This window comes from Macaca fascicularis, chromosome 14 (assembly GCF_037993035.2).
Source record: "Macaca fascicularis isolate 582-1 chromosome 14, T2T-MFA8v1.1".
Classification (NCBI taxonomy): Eukaryota; Metazoa; Chordata; class Mammalia; order Primates; family Cercopithecidae; genus Macaca; species Macaca fascicularis.
The window spans coordinates 22,436,932-22,459,214 of NC_088388.1; the positions used below are offsets into that span (position 1 = coordinate 22,436,932).

Below are 22,283 nucleotides of genomic sequence, written 5' to 3' on the forward strand. Positions count from 1 at the left end.
AATCCTCCCGCCTTGGCCTCACAAAGTACTGGGATTACAGGTGTGAGGTACCACGCCCAGCCAAGTTGTTCCATTTTCTACTGTGGTGTTAAATATTTTAAATTAATTTATAAGAATTCTACATGTAGTATGTATTTTGAACTTTCAAATTCTAAAACTCATCTGTGATTGAAGCTTACTCTTATTACAGAAATAATTTCTTACTAATTTGAGAAAAGAATGTTTGAAAAAGCAATTTTATTTTTGGAAAGAGAACTTCTTTACCTGATGTCTTTGCTCTCCAAAGTTATGTATGTGCCATCATACAGATCCAGGTCCCCTAAGGGCACCTTGGCTTTGATGCAGTCTGGGTCTTCTTTATTATGTCTCTGTTCCAGTCCTGTGTCTCTGTCCTCATTCTCTTCTATGTGAATTTTTTGAGCAACTAATTGTTTCTGTTGAGAAGAAAGTAAGAACAGAATGGATTCTTCTAATATTTTAGTCTAACTACCATTGAAGAGAAAGGGGAATTTGAGCTGAAGAAGTCAGAATCCTCTATGCAGGAAGACAAGAATTCTGAAAATGCCCTTAGTTAACTTAGTCAACACACACAATATTCTCAAAAAAGATGTCCACATACAGAAAGTAACAGAACACGACATTTATCATAGTGGCACACATGTACCTTCATAATATGATTTCTGACTACCCATGAAGCACATCTACTAACTTAACTTTCCTGGCACAGAATGGCTTTGCAATGAAAACAAACCTGTCAAGCTGTTTCAATCCTTCAAGATATAGAGCATGCTGCTATTGGTACCTGGGTATTCCAGTTAATTCCTGTCACTCATAAAATATCTCTTTTTTCAAATGTACAAATAACACAAATATCCATTTTTCAACACCCATATCTATCATATGCCAATATTTTATCTTCCCCCACCCCACTTTTTTTTTTTTTGAGACAGTGTCTTGCTGTCACCCAGGTTGGAGTGCTGCAGTGGTGCGATCACAGCTCACTGCAGCCTTGACCTCCTGGGCTCAAGCGATTCTCTCACCTCAGCCTCCCAAGTAGCTGGGACTACAGGCATGTGCCAAAATGCCAATTTTTTTTCTTTTTTTTTTTGAGACAGGGTCTCTCTTTGTCACTCAGGCTGAGTGCAGTAGTGTGATCACAGCTCACTGCAACCTCAAACTCCAGGGCTCAGGGGATCCTCCTGCCTTAGACCCCCAGGTAGCTGGGACTACAGATGCACACCACCATGTCTGGCTAATTTTTTGTTGTTTTTTTTTTGTACAGATGGGGTTTTGCCATGTTTCCCAGGCTGGTCTCAAACTCCTGAGTGCAAGCAATCCACTTGCCTTGGCCTCACAAAGTACTGGGATTACAGGCATGAGCCACCATGCCTGGCCAACTTTTCTGTTTTTTATAGAAATAGGGTCTCACTATGTTGCCCAGGCTGGTCTCAAACTCCTGGGCTCAAGCAATCTTCCTACCCTGGCCTCCCAAAGTGTTGGGACTACTAGCATGAGACACCATGCCTAGCTGAGATTTTTTTTTCCGAAGAAAAAAAAAAGGGAGGGAGTTCAAGGTATTCTTTAATGTTGTCTAAATCTCTAACTTCTTATAATTAATCTGAGTTTATGTGTCATTTCCACGTATATTTTTATAAAATACTATATTACCCATACTCTCCTAAAATATTACTTTCATTATATATGTATCCCAAATCAACATACAGCATTGCTTTGTAAGTTTTAAAATTTTACATAAATGGTATCATACTTAATGTATCTACAACTTAAAAAAAAAAGTATGTATGTTTTTTATACTTATCTACATTAGTCAGAATAGCTCTAAATTTTTCATTTAGATGGATGTATAAATATGTATTTATCCATTTTCCTGTAAACATTTATGTTGCTTCTTTTAAAAAAACTTTCTTTGCAATTAAAAATGCTACAATATTCTTATGTCTCCTTGTACACATGTGAAAAATTCTAGCAAGGGCAGAAATATGGGGTCATATGGATGCGCACATTTTCAGTTTTATGCAGACGTGTCAATCTGCTTTTCATAGTGGTTATAACTATTAGAATTCTCCCAGTAGATCATAACACCTATATCCCCAGAATCTTACCAATGTTTGGTTTTGTCATACTTTTAAACTTATGCCAATCTAATAGGTATGAAACATTATTTTGTTATATTTATTATGGTAGTAGACTATGTTATTGTGATAGACTGTATTACTATTCACTAAAATCCTGCCCCTCCTTACAAGGTGATACATCACTGTTTTGCCAGACTCAGGCTTGGGCAATATGACTTGCTTTGGCCAATGTAACATAAGTCCCATGTGACCCTTTTACAGGAAAGCTTTTATAGAGTTAGTGTATGCTTCACCATGTTCTTTCTTTCTCCCTCAGCTACTGAGAATGCCAATATTACAGACAGTGGCTGCTCTGTCGGCCTAGGTCCTGGCTTATGGATCACAGTGACATGGTACAGATCCCCAACAGAGCCCCAAATGATCATTTAGCATGGCCTTATTGTTTTATGCCATTAAGATTTTGGGGTTATTAATGGGGACAGAGCCTATGATCTGTTTCCAATTATTCCCTCCACACTTTTCATGGAGATATGCTATCCTGCCCTACTGACTTCAAGGCATGACCACATGACTTGCTTTGGCCAATGGAATGTGAGTAGAGATGGTGTATATCACTTCTCAGTAGAAACTTTAACCAGGCTTATATTATTTGGTTGTTCTTCCTTGAGCCTTCACTTTCCTTCATAAGAACAGCACTGAGGTTCTGTGGCTATTTGTTGCCAATGCACAAGTTGACTAATACACTATAAAATATGGACTATATCAACTAATAGAATAATATTTAATAAGATTCAACATATTTTCATATGTTTATGAGATATTTTGTGAATTGGCTGTTCAAGTTTGCTCATTTTTTTTCCCCAATAGGTTTTCTTTTTTAAAAAACTGATGTGTAGGAATGGCGTGGTGGCTTGTGCCTATAATCTTAACATTTTGGGAGTCCAAGGCTAGAGGATCACTTGAGTTCAGGAGTTTGAAACCAGCCAGGCAATACTGCGAGACCCCATCTCTACGAAACAAATAAAAAGTTAGCCAAGCGTAGTGGTGGTGCTCGCCTGTAGTCCTAGCTACTGGAGAAGCTGAGGTAGGAGGACTGCTTGAGCCCAGGCAATGAGGTTACAGTGAGCAATGATCATCCTACCTGCATTCCAGCTGGGGCAAGAATGAGACCCTGTCTCACAATAAATAAATAAATAAGAAATTAATCTGTAGAAATTTATGGAAAAAGTAATTCTATAAACTCATCCTCTATGAGTTATATGCATGGCAAGTATCGGCTTTTAGTCTGTAGCTTATCTTTTATCATTTGAAGAAAAACTTTTAATTATAAGGTGGGCAACTTTATCAACTGTTTTCTTAATGGTTTGTACTCTGTTTTATTTAAGAAATCCTTCCCAAACCTGAGATCATAATTACATCAATCAATTACAGTCAAGTACCACATAAAGATGTTTTTGGTTAACAACAGACCCCAGTGGTGGTCTCATTAGATTACAATACCACATTTTTACTGTACCTTTTTTATGCTTAGATATACAAATACTTACCATTATGTTACAACTGTCTACAGTATTCAGTACAGTAACATGTTATACAGTTCTGTACACGTTATACAGTTCTGTAGACTAGGAGTCTAGACAATATAGCATAGGTGACTGTATAGTAGGCTATATCACCTAGGTTTGTGTAAGTACACTCTATGATGTTCCCACAATGGTGAAATCCCCTAACAACACATTTCTCAGAGCATATTCCTGTCATTAAGCAATGTATGACTGTCTATCAATTTTTTTTTTTTTAGTAAAAAGTTTCACTTTTCATACTTAGATTTTTAAACCGTATAGGAAATTTTTTTTTTTGTACATTGAAAGGTATTTTTTTCCCACATGGACAATCAGTTTCCTAATATCATTTATAAAGAGTCTATCCTGTACCCATTTATTCAATGTTTTTAAATTTCATCGTTTTCTAAAATCTTACATTATACCTAAGCTTTCAAATTTATTGATCTAGAGTTTTTATAGTATTAATAATTATGTCTTTAGTTTTAAAAATCTTTATCTTATATCTGCTTTTTCATCACTAACATTTCTTTTTTTCTGTCATTTCTCTTTTTTTCTGATAAGTCTTGCTGCTAGAGTTTGGTCTTTTATTTTTTAAGTAAATACTGTTTTCTTGAGACTGTTTAATTTCTTATGTTATTATTTCCATATTTATATTATTTTAGTTAATTGGTTTATTATGTTTTCTAACTCATGTTGAATATTTAACTCATTTCTTTTCAGTCTTTTTTTTTTTTTTTTTTTTTTTTTTTTTTTTTAAAGACAAGCTCTCGCTATGGCTGTCCTGTCTAGACTCAAACTCCTGGGCTCAAGCAATCTTCCGGCTTCAGCCTCCCAAGTAGCTGGGATTACAAATGTGAGTCACTGTGCCATTTATTTTAATAAATGCATTTTTCTATAAATTCATCTCTAAATATATCTAAGCTTCATTTCAGGATTTTTGAAATGAAGTGTTCTCACCATAGTCTAAAGTTTTGTGATTTTTCTCTTTAAACCATGGGTGATTTAAGAATGCCTTCAAGATTTTCAAAATTTGTGTTTTCTCTCCTTTTTCCTGGGCATGTGTATTTTATTTCTTTTAACTTAATTGCACTGTGATCAGAGAACATATTACGCATGATAACAAAACTTTGTAAATCACTTCCCTTATATCCTGGTAGTGGTCAATTCTGGTAAATATTCTACACTGAAAACACTGTATGTTCTCTTTGTTCAATTTAGGGCATACTCGCTCCCTCTATATCTTTTTCTATGTCTCGCTGTATACATCTATGTATAGATTTATACAGAGATCCAAAGGTGTTACTTCCTGTATCTTATTTTTGTTGGACTTACCAGTTTCTGACAAAAATCTGCTAAAGTTGCTTCCCCTGGCTGACTTTTCATGTAATTCTGTCAGTTTCTGCTGTCTTGATATAAACATACTCACATCCATGAGGCCGAGTTGTTAGGTACACACAAGTATATGATATTATATTTTGTGGTAGGTTGTTAATATGTAGTATCTGTCTATTAATTATTTTAGGCTCTTACTTTGTCTGAGACAGGCCCACTGTTCTTTATCATTGTAAATCTAAAATTCTGAAAACCTAAAGCTTTAAAAAATTTTTTTGCATTAAAATTCACATGGCAACAAAACCTGATGGAAAGCCATTTTACAGTCTTTATACTCTTAACACGCATGGTCATACATGTCACTAAAGAAATATTAATATATCTGATTATAGACTTTGAAACAGCCCTGAGAGAAGTAGAATGTAATATAAAATATTTGTGCCTGTCACATTTCTTTTCTTTTTTTTTTTTTTTTTGAGGCCTGTTTTTGGTATGTGACCCAGGCTGCTGGAGTACAGTGGTGTGGTGCAATCTCAGCTCACTCCAACCTCCATGTCCTGGGCTCAGGTGATCCTCCCACCTCAGCCTCCCAAGTAGCTGGGACTACAGGCGCACACCACCACGCTGGCTAATTTTTCTATTTTTGGTAGAAACAGCATTTCTCCATGCTGCCCAGGTTGGTCTCGAACTCCAGGGCTCAAGCAATCTGCCCGCCTCGGCCTCCTAGAGTGCTGGGATTACAGGCGTGTGCCATTGTGCCTGGCCTAACATTTCTAAAATTAAACAACCAAAACAAAAAACCATATTCTTAAACACATAGAGCCTCAATGATTTCAAATAAGGAACTGTGAACTTGTATAAATACATCCATATCAGCTTTCTTTTGCTTAGCATTTGTATAGCAGATACGTTTTCTACATTCTCTCCTCTCCTCCTATATCCTCTTTTTTATTTGTAAGTTTGGTAACTATAGATTTACCTTTTTTTTTTTTGAGACAGGGTCTCATTCTGTCCCTCATGCTGGAGTGCAGTGGTACTATCATAGCTCACTGTAAGCTCAAACTTCTGGACTCATGCAATTCTCCTGCCTCAGCCTCCCCAGTAGCTAGGACTCCAGGTGCCTGCCACCATGCCTGGCTAATTTCAAAATTATTTTGTAGAGACAGCGTCTTAAATTCCTAGTCTCAAGTGATCCTCCTGCCTTAGCCTCCCAAAGTGCTAGGATTACAGGTGTGGCCCACCACACCTGGCCTGCATGTCTATTATTTTAGTGCTTGTCCCCTACGTTTTTTGTTTTTGGTTTTCATCAGTAAATATTTCAGTATGTTTTGAAAAGAAAAGCCTCTTTTGTAAAAAAATAAAACCACCACACCACGATCACATGTAAAAAACAGTAATTCCTTAATATCAAATATCCAGTCTGCATTCAAATTCCCAATTGTTTCTTCTCTTTTAAAAATATAGTTTGAGGCCAGGCACGATGGCTCCCACCTGTAATCCCAGCACTTTGGGAGGCCGAGGCAGGCAGATCACCTCAGCTCAGGAGTTCAAGACCATCCTGGTCAACACGGTGAAACCCCGTCTCTACTAAAAATATAAAAAAATTAGCTGGGCGTGATGGTGGGTGCCTGTAGTCCCAGCTACTCGGGAGGCTGAGGCAGGAGAATGGTGTGAACCCGGGAGGTGGAGTTTGCAGTAAGCCGAGATCATGCCACTGTACTTTAGTCTGGGCGACAAGAGCGAGACTCCGTCTCAAAAATAAAAAATAAAAAAAATAAAAATAAAAATACAGTTTGTTTGAATCAGAATTCAATATAGTCCATACACACTGCAATTGGGTGATTTGTCTCTTACATCTCTTTTAATCTACTGGATACTTTCTCTCCCCACTCCCTTGTAATTTATGTGTTAAAGAAACTGGGGCCAGACATGGTGGCTCATGCCTATAATCCCAGCACTTTGGGAGCCTAAGTTGGGAGGACTGCTTGAGCCCAGGAGTTTGAAACCAGCCTAGGCAACAAAGTGAGACCCTGTCTCTACAAAAAATAAAAAAAATAGCTGGGCATTGTGCATGCCTGTGGTCCCAGCTACACAGGAGGCTGAGGCAGGAAGACAGCATGAGGAAGACAACCAGGAAGTTGAGGCTGCAGTGAGCCGTGTTCATGCCACTGCGCTCCAGCCTATGTGACAGAGCAAGACCCTGTCTCAAAAAAAAAAAAAAAAGGAAAAAAAAAAAAGGAAATTGGATTGTTTGTTCTGTAGAGTTTGCCATTCTAGGGGAATTTGCTGACTAGGTCGTCAAGGTTCACTGAATATGTTCCTCTATTTTCTGTATTTCCTGAATATTGACAGCAGGATCTAGAGTAATAATCTTTTTGTGTCATGGACTTCTTTGGCAGTCTGATGAAGCCTATAGATCTGTTCTCAGAATAATCTTTTAAATATATAAAATGTAAGAGATAGAATGACAAAGGAAACCAATTACACTGAATAACAAATTATATTGTGGTTTATTTTTTGGTAAGACTACTTACAAAGTAGCAAGCAACATTCTTAAGTTTTTAATATATTTGCCAATAAATTTTCCCATAGCATATTAATTTATTCAGTTATTTTTATCTTTTGAACATGACAAAACAATCTAACATGCTTTAATCACTGAACATGCTGCAACCCAATTGCATATTATTAATTTTATCTAGTTTGACCTCAGAGAGCATAATAAGTAAATTTAGCAATTTTTTCATCAATGTTTTTAACTTATTATCATACATTATATGAACTTCCAATAGGTTTACTTTTCTTCTTGCAGAAAACATCCTTAATAATTTTTCAACTGAAGTGAGAGTCTGTGGTTAGTACTGCCTTTGTACGTCAGAAATTATCTTTACTTTGCCCGCATTTTTAAGTGATAGTTTAAAAGAATATAAAATTTCAGTAGAATTGATTTTCCCTTATCCTTCACTGTCTTCTGTTATCTAAGATGTTCATATAGTTGTCACTACTTGGTAGATAAACTGTTTTATCTAGTCTCATGGCTTTAAGTCTATCTGTCAATGACTAACAATTTTCTATCTTCAGCCTGAATCTTTCCCCTTGAGTTTGCACTAGAAGAACCAACTGCCCACGTGATGTCCATTCTTGAATGCCTGACAGGCAATTCAAACGTTAACATTTCAAAGCCAAACTCCTCCCCAATCTTGTACCTCTTTCAGTCTTCTTTATCTCAGCTAACATCAACTTCAATCTTGCAATCACTCAAGTCAGAAACCCTGGAGTATTTCTTCACACCCTCTGTCTCATCCCCTTCTTTCCAATCACTCCATGACCATCATCTAGGTCTCACAGTCTTGTGGCTGTTTCCAGGTTCTATCCAGTTACCAAGTTCAGAATCAGACCTTTCAATTTTGGTTTCAAGTTCCTATCGCAAATATTCTACCCTAAAATGATATTCAGGAAATTGAAGATGTAATTATTGAACTATTGGATGATTCAGTTCCTTTTTTTGGTCATCAGCATTAGTCTTTCTGTTTTTGATATGTTTTCTTTTGTTGTTGTTGTTGTTTTTTTGGCCAGGCTCTTTCTATGAGCAGAATGGCTTCATCCCAGTCTTCAAGCAGTAAGCCTCGTTCTGTTCCTACATCTTACATGGAATATTGTCAGCTCCCTTAACCCCACAGTGCTGAATATCAGATACTATAGCCTGCTCCTGGCCTTGGAGCCCAACAGGTTGGTAGCTTTGGTCACATTCCCAATTTAGTGCTTCTCCTCATTTCTGGTTTATGGAGATGCTTATACTACTTTCAAGCCTGCCCACATTTTATTTTGGTTTCTATTTTTATATTTTACCTGTCATTGCTATGCATATGAAGCAGAAGCTTCATAGTATAAGTATAAACAAAAATAGAAGTTTATACTTAGTATCAGTATAAACAAAAATAGAAGTTTACTAAGTACAAACTTCTACATTACCTTAACCAAAAATTGTTGGAGTCAGTATTTTTCATTTCATTTTCACTGACTTAAGAAATGGCACTTTCTTCCTATATATCCTCTAATTTAATCTCTTTCTCTTTATATAATACAGCCTCCCAAAATAGCAATAAACATATATAATGTGCCTATATACCTAAAAAAAACAACAACAACACAGATTTTCTGCACCACTGCATCTTTCTGAACACTGGGTTTAAATAAAAATAGATCATGCTTTCAAGCATGAAGCACTATAAGGATACCTACTGTCTAATTCCTAGTATTGACAAAAATCAACATTTCCAAATTTACAAGTGATAAAACCAGTGTGTACAAGGTGAGAAACTATTTTTACAATGTTGAGGTATTCAAGTTCTAGAAATACTCTAAATATACTTCTACCTAGGCAGAGCTGGTTAACGTGTGCTACTTTTCTCTCTTAATTCACAGATTTTTTAAAAGTACATATTTATAACTATTTGTAGACACACGTATATTGATAAATACACTAGTCTAAATATAAGTAAATGAAATTCAGGACTTTTACATAACAAGAAAATACAAGCCAACTTAGTTTACCAGGTATGCCAGCTTTTGGCTGGGTGCGGTGACTCACGCCTGTAATCTCAGCACTTTGGGAGGCCGAGGCAGGTGAATCACCTGAGGTCAGGAGTTTGAGACCAGCCTGGCCAACATGGCGAAACTCGTCTCTACTAAAAGTACAAATATGAGCTGGGTGTGGTGGCAGGTGCCTGTAATTCCAGCTACTCAGGAGGCTGAGGCAGGAGAATCGCTTGAACCTGGGAGGTGGAGGTTGCAGCGAGCCAAGATTGTGCCACTGCACTCCAGCCTGGGTGACAAGAGTGAAACTTCGTCTCAAAAAACAACAACAACAAAAAACCAGATATGCCAGCTTTTAAAGTCAAGAGATACAGTTTTTGTTTCTGGTTCTGCCATATCTTGCTTTATGAAGTCAGACAATTCAGTGTCTTCAGGTCTACTTGTTTCCTTGCCTCTAAAATTAGGATCTTATGATTCCTTGTAGTTGTGAAATACTCTGATTCTACTCTTACTACTTTTATTATTCTCAAGTTTTTTTTCTCATTTTGCAATTTGATTTAATGTTTCTACAACTTATAGTTTCTTTACAATTTAGATTCAATTTACACTGTAACTTTTAAGCAAAGATTTCACGAGGAAAAAACCCTAGATTTTCAAATAACAAATACTCTTTGCTATTAAGCAAAAATCAATTTATGGAAACATGTTAGAGAAAAAGAAAACTGATGTTTATTTTTAAAAAGAGGTCAGATTTTATTAGCACTAGTAAGGTTCGAGCTTTCAAGGTACAAGGTGATTAATGTTTTTCACGTCAACCATAAGAAGACATAATAGGAAGACATTAGTTTTCACTACCTGGGAATAAACAATAATTACATTTTTAGGCTATTAAAATGTTTCTTTCTTTCTTTCAGATTTTACCCAAATTATTCTAGGAATATCTTCAGAGATTATATCATTTTCATATTTGATGAAAAAACTTAAAAACATGGAAACTCTGTTCAAAGATAAATGAGTTTTAAGAGTCAGGCACATACCCAGGCTAAAGTAGTCTGTTTTTCTCACTATTGCTCAAATATCACTTTGATAAAATGATTTTTAAAAAATTGCAGGTAGTATATTCCTGCAAAAGTTAGAAGAATCAGACTTAAAAAATAATATGCTTTAGCTTTTCTTTGAACACAATGGCTCCTGTGAAATGCAGCAAGCTTCAGCTGCATCGCATGTGCCCAGTTGCCTCACCTCTAATTCTTTGAGGTAGTTAACTGTTGTTTCTTGTCTCATTAATATGACTAGGTCATGAGGATGCTTCAAGTTCATTGGTGAATCCACCTGCAAGCAAGCAATAAATAAACAAAGCTCAGATTCATTAATGCTTGTTTGGATTAACAAAGTCTCCTTTAATATGCTTTAAATTACTGTTCATTCACCATTGTAATCAGTGTTATTGCTCAGCAAAACTCAAGGAGTATTTCAAAGTGATCACATGTAAATGTTAGCAAAGGAAATGACAAGTTCAACAGTTGTCCTGTAAACTCCAACTTGGAAGAAAAAGCATTCAAAGTACATATCCTGACTTGACAGGTGATGTAATAGTAAAGAAGTATTTGGCAATGATTGATAAAGTAACTTCCTTAAATGATGTTTCATGCCTGTAATAATAAAAAATGAATTGTCTTGTTTTGATAGCACATTTCATATCTGAATAGGCTTGGAAGTGATAAAAGGAAAATATTAAATGCACCTCTTTTTGAAAGCTATTTGTAGAAGTCATAAATCAAAGATAATAGAAAATAACCTTGAGATTTATTACTTATTGCTCATGCTCTCTGGATCAACAAATCAAACAATTATGTTGAAGCTGTAGAAAAAATGAACACTCATATACTGGTAGCTGGCTTATAAATGTGTTCTCATTGTTTGGAGTGTCATTTGACAAAATATATCAAAATGTTACAAGTGCATAACCTTTGAGCAAAACAAAGTCTAGGAAACTATCCTACAGACATTGTTCAATAAGTAGGCAATATACATAAGGATGCTCACTACAATATTTGTAGCTGCAAAAGTAAAATTAGAAACAACCTAAGTCAATCAATAAAGTGACAGAGAGACCCACTGTCCAGAGGAATGGGATACAGAAAAAATGTTAAAGCTACTGCCAGTGACCAGAGTATAAGAGCTTCACATAAGGAAGGAGGAGAAGGTGCTTAATTTACAACTCTGTCCAGACATCAAGAGATAGCTATTTAGTACATGACTCTACAGGTATTTTTAAATGAGATTTTTAGAAAAAATAAAATTGGGGGAGGGAAGGACCTGTGGAAGTGTGACAGTCCCATTCCAAAATGCCTAACCCAGGCTGAGCGTGGTGGCTCATGCCTGTAATCCCAACACTTTGCGAGGCCAAGGCAGGTGGATCACCTGAGGTCGAAAGTTTGAGACTCAAAAGTTGGAGACCAGCCTGGCCAACACGGCGAAACCTCATCTCTATTAAAAATATAAAAATTAGCTGGCATGGTGGCGCAGGACTGTAGTCCCAGCTATTCGGGAGGCTGAGGTAGGAGAATCGCTTGAACCTGGGAGGTGGAGGCTGCAGTAAGCTGAGATTGTGCCAATGCACTTCAGCCTGGACAACAGAGCGAGACTGTCTCAAAAGAACAAAAAACAAAATAAAACAAAACCAAAAAACAAAATGCCTAACTAGTCTGTTTACCTGATATGTGAAGAATTGCAAGAAAGAAAAAAATGAGATAAATGAAGATTGAAAGAACTATTTAAAGCATAACTTAGCTTTAGATTAAAAAGTTACTAGATAACAAAGTTTTATAATATTTGAATAGCATGGGTCTGGTCAACATTCAATTGTGAGGAAGTACTTATCATTTCCTTGAAGCTTTTAGTTCAGCAAAGATACAGAGGAGGCATAAAGATAAAAGTATTAGCAGAAGGAAGGGAGTTTACTGACAGCTGTGTTTCTCTTTTTGAGGTGACAGAAAATGGCAAAGATGTTGCCAGATAAAGGTTGACTGCAGAAGACTTACAGCCTGACATACATGTTTTCTGAGGTACTTTCAAGTTCTTAAATTTTAAGATGTATGATAACTGTCTTTGGAAAATGTTAATGTGAATTTCTCACCTCTCAAATACTTCTCCTCCTTAGAAGATTATCAGAGTATGTTTGACAACTTTGTAAATACGGTTACATGCCAAGTAACATTTCAGTCAATGGCAAACTGCGTATGTGATGGTGGTCCCATGAGATCATGAGATTATAATACTGGGATTTTTTTTTTTTTTTTTAGATGGAGTCTCACTCTGTCTCCTGGGCTGGAGTGCAGTGGTGTGATCTCGACTCATTGCAAGCCTCCCTGGTTCAAGCGATTCTCCTGCCTTAGCCTCCCGAGTAGCTGGGATTACAGGCATCCGCCACTACGCCCAGCTAAGTTTTTGTATTTTTAGTAGAGATGGAGTTTCACCATGTTGGCCAGCCTGGTCTCGAACTCCTGATCTTGCGATTCGCCTGCCTCGGCCCCCAAAGTCCTGGGATTATAGGCATGAGCCATGGCGCCCAACCTAATACTGTATTTTTACTGTGCCTTTTCTATGTTTAGATACACAAATACTTACCATTGTGTTACAACTGCCTACAGTACCATAACATGCTGTATAAGTTTGTAGCCTAGGTGTGTAGTAGGCTGTACCATCTAGGTGTGTGTAAGTATACTCTATGATGTTTGCACAAGGCTGAAATCACCTGATACATTTCTCAGAACACATCCCCATTTTTAAGCAATGCCATGGCCATGTTACAACATCCATTCAACCAATAAATGTTTATAAGCCAGGCCCACTATGAGTCTATGTTTAGAGTCTATGTACTCCTGTGTTATATACAACCTGTAAAAGAATGGTAATATGCCATTCAAAGTCTTTAGCATTGAAAAGAGGCGCTATAAGCCCAGAAGCAAAAAAGAGACAGGAATTAGAGAGAGGCAGGTTAAAAAGGACATAATGAACACACAAGATCTCAAAGCACTTTATGGCTTTTTCACAAAGGATAAACAACCCTACAAACTTCCACTGCTGCACAGCACAATAAATGATGCAAACAATAACCTAATTGTAAAGAAAAATTAGAATAATTTTCACTTAACTTTAAGGAGGTGAAGAAATCATGAAAAGTATTTTAGAGAAAAATTTAAACTACAGGGAAAACCTGATCAAGTACCTGGAAATCAGACTCCATGGAATTCCATTATTCAGAACGATTCATTCTCTAAGAGTTCCAAGTAAACAGAATCTGACTGTTACTGTAGCAATTTATTATAATAAGGAAAATGACAAGCCATATAAGGCAATTCAATTTCATTTTCCTTTTAATACATTATATAAGTACAAGTTGAATATTCCTTATCTGAAAATCCAAAATCCGAAATGCTCCAAAATCCGATACTTTTTGAGTTCACTGGAGCATTTTGGATTCTGCATTTTCAGATTAGGAATACTCAACCTGTACATGTATCCAATTACATATAACATGAGTAAATATTTTACTCCTATCAAATTATTTTCATGTTTTGTATTAATTAACCAAGATATGGTTAATATCTATACCTCCAATCTGGAGCGCTATCTCAACAAATTCAGTAAGTTCACATGGTAACATGGAAATATCACTCACTATATGAGGGTAATTATTTCACTGCCAAATCAGATTAAGGGTGAACATTTTAACCAATTTAAGAGTATAAACATTTTTGATGCCCTACAAAAACAAATTTGAGTCAATCACTTTTTAATTATTCTTTATGGCAGAAAACTGAACATTTCTGTTGTAACATTAATTCAAGCTCTCATGTGCAACTTATTCTTCATATATACTGCACACTTTTACTGTTTTTTAAATGGTATTCATCTGAGTACACGAAAGCAACATGGGAAACTCACTCTTCTCCAAATAGCGGTTGGAAACTGATGAATATAATCTTATTCTCCAAATAGCGGTTGGAAACTGATGAATATAATCTTAAATTATGCCATTCTTTTTTAAAAGTTTTCCCCTTAAGTTAGAAACTAGGGACAAAATAATTTAAAAATTTTAATTCAGAATTAAAGTTATTTAAATATTAAGATAATATGAAGCAAAACAGAAATCAAAATCTCCAAAGCCGCCAACATTTTGCCTCTATGTAAAATCTGAAATGGTTCTGTTGAGTATTTGTAGTGTCTGCTATGCAATATCCGTAAGTCCCTCCTTGTGGCAAAAGCACCCCACTTGCTTCCTTCCCCACATGGGAAGCCCTTGTCAGAGAATTCCTTTCCCTTGGTCATGGTGATTATTTCTAAGATACTACTCCAGTAAGGTCAGTTGGTCCTAAAGAGACTCTAATCCAGAACTTTGAGCTATTGGTAACTAGCCATCTGGTATCTACATGGGGCCTGAGAATGGGGATGAAGAAGCAAAGAAACAGAAACAGAAAAAGCGATCCTTGTTATACTATTTGAGTCCTGAATCAAACTGTATCTGCAGCCCTTAGAATCTGCCTAAACGGTCCAATGAAAACTTTACAATACAGAAAGTATTGGTGTGTTATTTCTAAACTTCCACCTAATTTTCACTGATGTCCCTCTGCCTAGGTCATCTTATTACTACTGTGGCTCTTTTAAGAGCCTCTGTGCCTTTGCACATACTGCTTCCTCTACCTGGAATGCAGTTCTATCCTTGTGCTGTACATGAAGGCCAAATGACATTTCTTTTGTGAAGACATCCTTCTCTTGAGTTCCCATAGCACTTTATACACACTTCTGTAATAGCGTTTATATTTAATTACTATATGTCTGTCTCTCCAAAACATTTTTGACCATAATCACAGCTGGTTTAAATTTAAATACACATAAATCATTCAAAATCCAGGTACCAATTTTTGCTACATATAGGTATCTATTTTTTTCAACTTTTATTTTAGGTTTGGGGGGTACATGTACACATATGTTAAATGGGTAAATTGTGTCACTGACGTTTGGTGTATAAATGATCCCACTACCCAGGTACTGAGCATAATACCTTACAGTTTTTCAACCCTTCACCTTCTAGTAGTCCCCAGCATCTACTGTTCCCATCTTTATGACTATGAGTACTCAATGCTTAGCTCCGACTTATAAGAACATGCAGTATGTGCTTTTCTGTTTATGCATTAATTTGCTTAGGACAATGGCCTCTAGTTACAGCCGTGTTATTGCAAAGGACGTAATTTCATTCTTTTTCCCCACTGCATAGTACTCCTTGATGTATATGTACCACATTTTCTTTATTCAGTCCACGGTTAATGGGCACCTAGGTTGATTCCACATCTTTGTTATTGTGAACAGCACTGTGATGAACATAGGAGTACACATGTCTTTATGGTAGAAAGATTTATTTTTCTTTGGGTATATAATCAGTACAGGAACTGCTGGATCAAATGGTAGTTCTGTATTAAGTTCTTTGAGAAATCTCCACAGGGGCTGAACTAATTTACATTCCCATCAACTGTGTATAAGCCTTCCATTTTCTCTATAGCCTTGCCAACATCTTTTTTTTTTTTTTTTTTTTTTGGTCTTTTTAATAATAGTCATTCTGACTGGTGTGAGATGGTATCTTATTGTGGTTCTGATTTGCACTTCTCTAATGATTAGTGATGTTGAGCATTTTTTCGTATTTGTTGGCTGCATGTATGCCTTCTTTTGAGAAGTGCCTGTTCAAGTCATCTGCTCATTTTTTAATGGAGTTGTTTTTTGCTTGTTGAATTAAGTTCCTTACAGATTCTGGATATCAGATCTTTGTTGGGTGCACAGTTTGAGAATATTTTCTCCCATTCTATAGTTTTACTCTGTTGATGTTTTGCTGTGCAGAAGCTTTTTAGTTTCATTAGGTCTCACTGTCCATTTCTGGTTTGTTGCAATTGCTTTTGGGGTCTTAGTCATAAATTCTTTGCCCAGGCCTATGTCCAGAATGACATTTCCTGGGTTTTCTGCTAGGATTTTTGTAGTTTTATTTCTTATATTTAAGTCTTTAATCCATCTTGAGTTAATTTCTGTATATGGTGAAAGGTAGGGATATAGTTTCATACTTCTGCATACGGCTAGCCAGTCATCCCAGCACCATTTATTGAATAGGGAGTCCTTTCCCACAAACATTTTTTATATATTTCTTTTTCTGCCCTCAGTATGTAACTTGCTTTCAGGTATATGTTAGGCATTTAATATACTGTTGATTGATTGAGGACAGGGTCTGTTAGATACTCTGCCACATTTATTAGACACACCAACTCCATCTGCTAAAGCATTATCATTCACTGATGACTATTTGGAAAAAAAGGTAAAGTGGCTAAGCTACCAGAGATCAGAAACAAAATATGCATCTGACCAGTCTATGACTAGCTGTGTGGATTTAAACAGATCATCTTCCCTGCCTGGGCTTCTGTTTCTTCATCTATAAACTGAAGGGACACAAGCAAATAATTTCTAAAATTCCTTTTAATTTTAAAATCCTACTTCTATAAAAGATTTAACGTTACCATAAAAGTATCACATTTTTACTAGCCAGACCTATACCTCCGAAATAGTCTGATATTCAAATGAATGAAATTATCATTCTTTCAATTTGCCCATATAAATTCATACTTACTATGGGCAGGAATATTTTTCAAAGCTGTAGTTAAAAGCTTCTTTCAGGGCCGGGCACGGTGGCTCATGCCTGTAATCCCAGCACTTTGGGAGGCCGAGGCGGGCAGATCATGAGGTCAGGTGATCGAGACCATCCTGGCTAACACAGTGAAACTCCAACTCTACTAAAAATACAAAAAATTAGCCAGGCGTGCTGGCAGGCGCCTGTAGTTCCAGCTACTTGGGAGGCTGAGGCAGGAGAATGGCGTGAACCTGGGAGGCGGAGCATGCAGTGAGCAGAGATTGCGCCACTGCACTCCAGCCTGGGCAACAGAGTGAGACTCTGCCTCAAAAAAAAAAAAAAAAGCTTCTTTTAAACTGTCAATTTGTCAAATTAAACCAAGGCTCCAATTAGCCGTGGCTATTTCTGAGCAGTTAGGTTGTTCATTTTATTACAGGCAAAATCAGCCCTCTTTATCCCTAAGCTACTTAATACTAACAAAATCTTTTCTAGAATTATAAACTACATTTTACTGTAAAAACAAACACAGTACCATATAGACAATATGAAGGAGAAAATAAAAATTACTTGAAATTTCACTTTCAGAGGTATCTGCTGTGAGATATATATCATATCAGGATAACTTCTACATACATACACAAACACACAGAGCTTTGTAGATAAATATTTTCACAAAAATAGGATAATCATATATCTACTATATTATTTCCTTCCTCTCTCTATTCCTCTCTACACTTTGTCAGACTTCCCAGTAAATACAGACCTATGTCAATATTTGTAGTGGTTAATATTATTTTCCCAGGTTCCTAACTAAAATTCAGGTTTTTGGTTATTCTCCCTTTTTAACAATACTACAATGAACATCCTATACTAAAACATTTGGCTGGACACAGTGGCTCACACCTGTAATCTCAGCACTTTGGCAGGCTGAGGTGGGTGGATTACCTAAGGTCAGGAGTTCAAGACTAGCCTTACCAACATGGTGAAACCCCATCTCTACTAAAAATATAAAAATTAGCCGGGCGTAGTGGCACATGCTTGTAATCTCAGCTACTTGGGAGGCTGAGGCAGGAAAATCACTAGAATCCGGGAGGTGGAGGTTGCAGTGAGCTAAGATCGTGCCATTGCACTTCGGCCCGGTCAACAGAGTGAAACTCTGTCTCATAAATAAATAAATAAATATAAAAATAGATTAGCTGGGCGTGGTGGCAGGTCCCTGTAATCCCAGCTACTTGGGAGGCTGAGGCAGGAGAATCACTTGAACCCAGGAAGTGGAAGTTGCAGTGAAAGGAGATCATGCTACTACACTCCAGCCTGGGCAACAAGAGTGGCTCCTTCTCAAAAAAAAAAAAAAAACAAAACAAAACAAACCCACAAACCTTTTTAGACAGCTATCAGATTATTTCTTCCCTGTAATAGAAAGAAAGCTGTTAGGTTAAAGGAATTGCACTTTTTTTTTTTTTTTTTTTGACATTTTTAAATTTACAGTTTTTGCTAGATTTTCTCCAGAACAGTTGAATCAACTTAAATCCCTAACAACAATGACCGAGTTCCTACACATCCTTAGGAATGCAGAAATAAGGGTGAATATATATATATATACACACACACACACACACTTTTTTTTTTCTTTTTTGTTTAAAGAGATAGGGTCTTGCTCTGTCACCAAGGCTAAAGTGGAGTGGTGTGATCATAGTTCACCATAACCTTGAATGCCTGTGATCAAGCAATCCTCCCACCTTAGCCTCCGGAGTAGCTGGGACTGCAGGTGAGCTGCTGCGTCAGGCCATGAATACATTTTAGTTTCTTCCTTGGCCATATGTATTTCTTTTGTGTATGTGATATCGTAAAATATATATTTGGTCTTCCACCCCACCCACTTTTTCTTGGCATACAACTCCTAAAATCCTTAGAATCTCCAAAGTGCTGTCTTTTTGTACAGTAGTGAGTTGACTTATGGCTGGTAGCCCCTAGGTAGTTTCAGGATGGGGGAAGGTCCTTGGAAAGACTAAGGCATGATAAGGACTTTCAGCCCCACCCCTCAACCTCTGGTGAGAGAAGAGGGGCTGAAGGTTAAGTTGATCACCAGTGGCCAATGGTTTACGCAATCATGCCCATATAATAAAGCCTCCATAAAACCCCAAAAGGACTGAGTTCAGGAGATTCCAGAGAGCCGAACACGTGGAAGTTCCTGGAGAAGGCATGGAAGTTCTACACCCTTTGCCCCATACGTCGCTCTGTACATCTCTTCATCTGTATCTTTTCTAATAAAATAAACCAGTAAATATAAATAAGTTTCCTTGAGTTCTGTGAGCCACTCTGGCAAATTAACTGAACTCAAAGAGGCAGCTGTGGGAGCCCCAACTTGAAGCTGGTTGGTCAGAAGAGGCTGGGACTAAATGCGGTGGGCGGAGTCTTGTGGGACTGAACTCTCAACCTGTAGGATCTGAAGCCACTGCCAGGTAGACGTGTCAGAACTGAACTGGAAGCCACCTAGCCGGTGTCAGCTGCAGAACTGATTGGTTGCTTGGTGGTGGTGTCAGAAACGTGTTGTAAGAGAACAGTGGGAGAAACTGAGATGTTTTTTCCATTCACAGTGTACTTATAAAAAAATCTCACCTGACTGTGATGGTTCACACCTGTAATCTTCGCACTCTGGGAGGCCAAAGAAGGAAGATCACCTGAGATCAGGAGTTCAAGACCTCCCCTCCTCCCCGAATAATACAGCAAAACCCCAACTCTACAAAACAATTTTTAAAAGTAGCTGGGTGTGGTGGCATGTGCCTGTCTTAGCTACTTGGGGGACTGATGTGGGAGAACTACTTGAGGAGTTTGAGGCTGCAGTGAGTCATGATTGTGCCACTGCACTCCAGCCTGGACAACAGAGACCCCATCTCAAACAAAACAAAACAAAACCTTGCTGCCTCTCTTTAACTATCTGACAGTTTATATATCATATTTTAAGAATGTGGTTTCTGGTTGATATGACTCTAGGTGATTATTCTCTTCTTGTCTGTGCTTTCTGACTTTTTCTACAGTGAGCATGTATTATTTAAATTTGTAAAGTGCTTATTTTTCTAATGTGCTATCCATAGGTCATCTTGTTAACACTGAAACTTTAGAACACTATGTAACATGTTTTATCGTTTTTTTTTTTTTCTTCTTAAACTGTAATGACAACTATAAGGTCAAGTCCGAGGAAAAATCTCGTATTTTTCCCTCATATATTCATTTACAGAAAAAAAAATTTCTCTCACAGATAAAGGGCTAGGTAGAACACCTCAAAAATGCAACACCTTTTGTATTTTCTTGCTCCTTACCTTTCTTCCCTCAGATTTTTACCCTTATCACAAATCTAGGTCAAAGCTATTTTCAAATGATTGCCTAAGGGACCCTTCTGTATGCGATCCCTGCCAGGCTACTATGGTGGCAAGCAAGATGAGTTTCACAGGGACAGAATGATGCAGGCAGAAAGTCTGTTGCTCCACTTCTCACGGAATTATCTCTTCAGGATTCAAGTCTAACCACCATCGGCTTGCATCTTCTTTGAGGTTTAGAGAAGTACAAGTTCACAAAATAGTAGCCCAGCTTCCACTCTTCAAAGAGATACACATGAGCTCCTGGCTATAACTGTCAAAACAAATGTGTAATATAAACAGATCTTTTACTAGAAACAGTTCATTGTATGAGATTGAGAAAACTATTATAATGAACTGCAAAGATTTGGAAATATATTTGTTAATTAGGACTTTTTGAAGCTAGAGCACTTATACAGTATTTTTGAAAAATCAGAGGCCAGGTACGGTGGCTCAGGCCTGTAATCCCAGCACTTTGGGAGGCCAAGGCGGGAGAACTCCTGTGGTCAGGAGTTTGAGACCAGCCTAGCCAACATGGTGAAACCCCGTCTCCACTAAAAATACAACAATTAGCCGGGCATGGTGGCGTGCGCTTGTAGTCCCAGCTACTCAGGAGGCTGAGGCAGGAGAATCGCTTGAACCTGGGAGGCAGAGGTTGCAGTGAACTGAGATTGCACCGCTGTACTCCAGCCTGGGTGACAAAGCGAGACTCTGTCTCAAAAAAACCAAAAAAAACCCCACAAAAAACAAAAGCAATTAGAAACCAATTTTAATCTTACAGGATATCAAGTCATCAAAGTAAAAAACAAATGTTAAATAAATGAAAATGCTAAATCTTGACTATCATCTGAATTTCCATGGCCTTATATCCCTGTTTTCTAAAGTTTTACCCTCAACTGGATTTTACCTTCTCATTTTCAGTTCCTGAAATATACAAATGGATCTTTACAGGTGCAAATTTACATAAAATAACCTAGGTATGGGACACATGTATTGCAGTTATCTATATTTGAACATCTACAGTGTTGCAGTCCATTTTATGAGAATATTCATGTCTGTAAACAATCACCATTCTCCTAATTGGTAAGCAAGTTAGTAACCATTTTCAACATGAACCAAAAATGAATAACTTCTTACAGTAGTGCTACCAGTCCACATTTTCTAATTTATGTCACCAGGACACATACAAATAACATAATTAATAAAGTAGAACATTTGTAACTATAAAAGGAAGGTAAGTGAAAAGCTGGATCAAGACACAACAGTCATGGGTTTTCTCCTTTGCATACTTGACTGTATTCTTATAAACACAGACATAATGTAGCTTTGCTGTTAGAGCTGTTTTATATGTAACTCAGAAGAGACTCAAATTCCAGCAGCAAATATTTATCCGGCACAGTGGTAGGCAGAATGATGGCCCATGTCTTAATCCCTACAACCTTTGAATATATTACGTTATGTGGCAAAAGGGAATTAAGGTGTTAATCAGACTAAGGTTGCTAATCAGATTACTTTAATTAAAATAGTATCACCTGGATTATAAGGAGGCTTTAATCTAATCATAACGAACTTAAAAGTGGAATGGGGCAGTCAAAGAGAGGGATGCAACTAAGGCAGAATTGGCAAAGGACTGCAACACAGCTATCTCTGAAGATGCAGCAAAAGGGGGCCAAGAGCCAAAAAATGTGAGCAGCCTCTGGCAGCTGTAAAAAGCAAGGCAATGGACTCG

At 37.2% G+C, this 22,283-nt stretch overlaps 1 protein-coding gene across 7 annotated transcripts in view; it reads right to left on the reverse strand.

Annotated features, from left to right (window-relative positions):
• The window catches only part of TTC17 (tetratricopeptide repeat domain 17), a 139,182-nt gene that overhangs the window by 101,768 nt on the left and 15,131 nt on the right, over positions 1–22,283 (reverse strand). For 4 of the 7 annotated variants that reach the window (XM_005578147.5, XM_005578145.5, XM_074013914.1 and 1 more), the window contains exons 2-3: positions 10,772–10,861; positions 265–434 (exon numbers count right to left, since the gene is read on the reverse strand). In XM_005578147.5, the coding sequence (XP_005578204.1) occupies positions 265–434; positions 10,772–10,861 (260 nt within the window). The remainder of the gene's footprint in view (positions 1–264; positions 435–10,771; positions 10,862–22,283) is intronic. The other 3 variants (XM_065528283.2, XM_065528282.2, XM_074013913.1) reach the window with 1 other exon arrangement.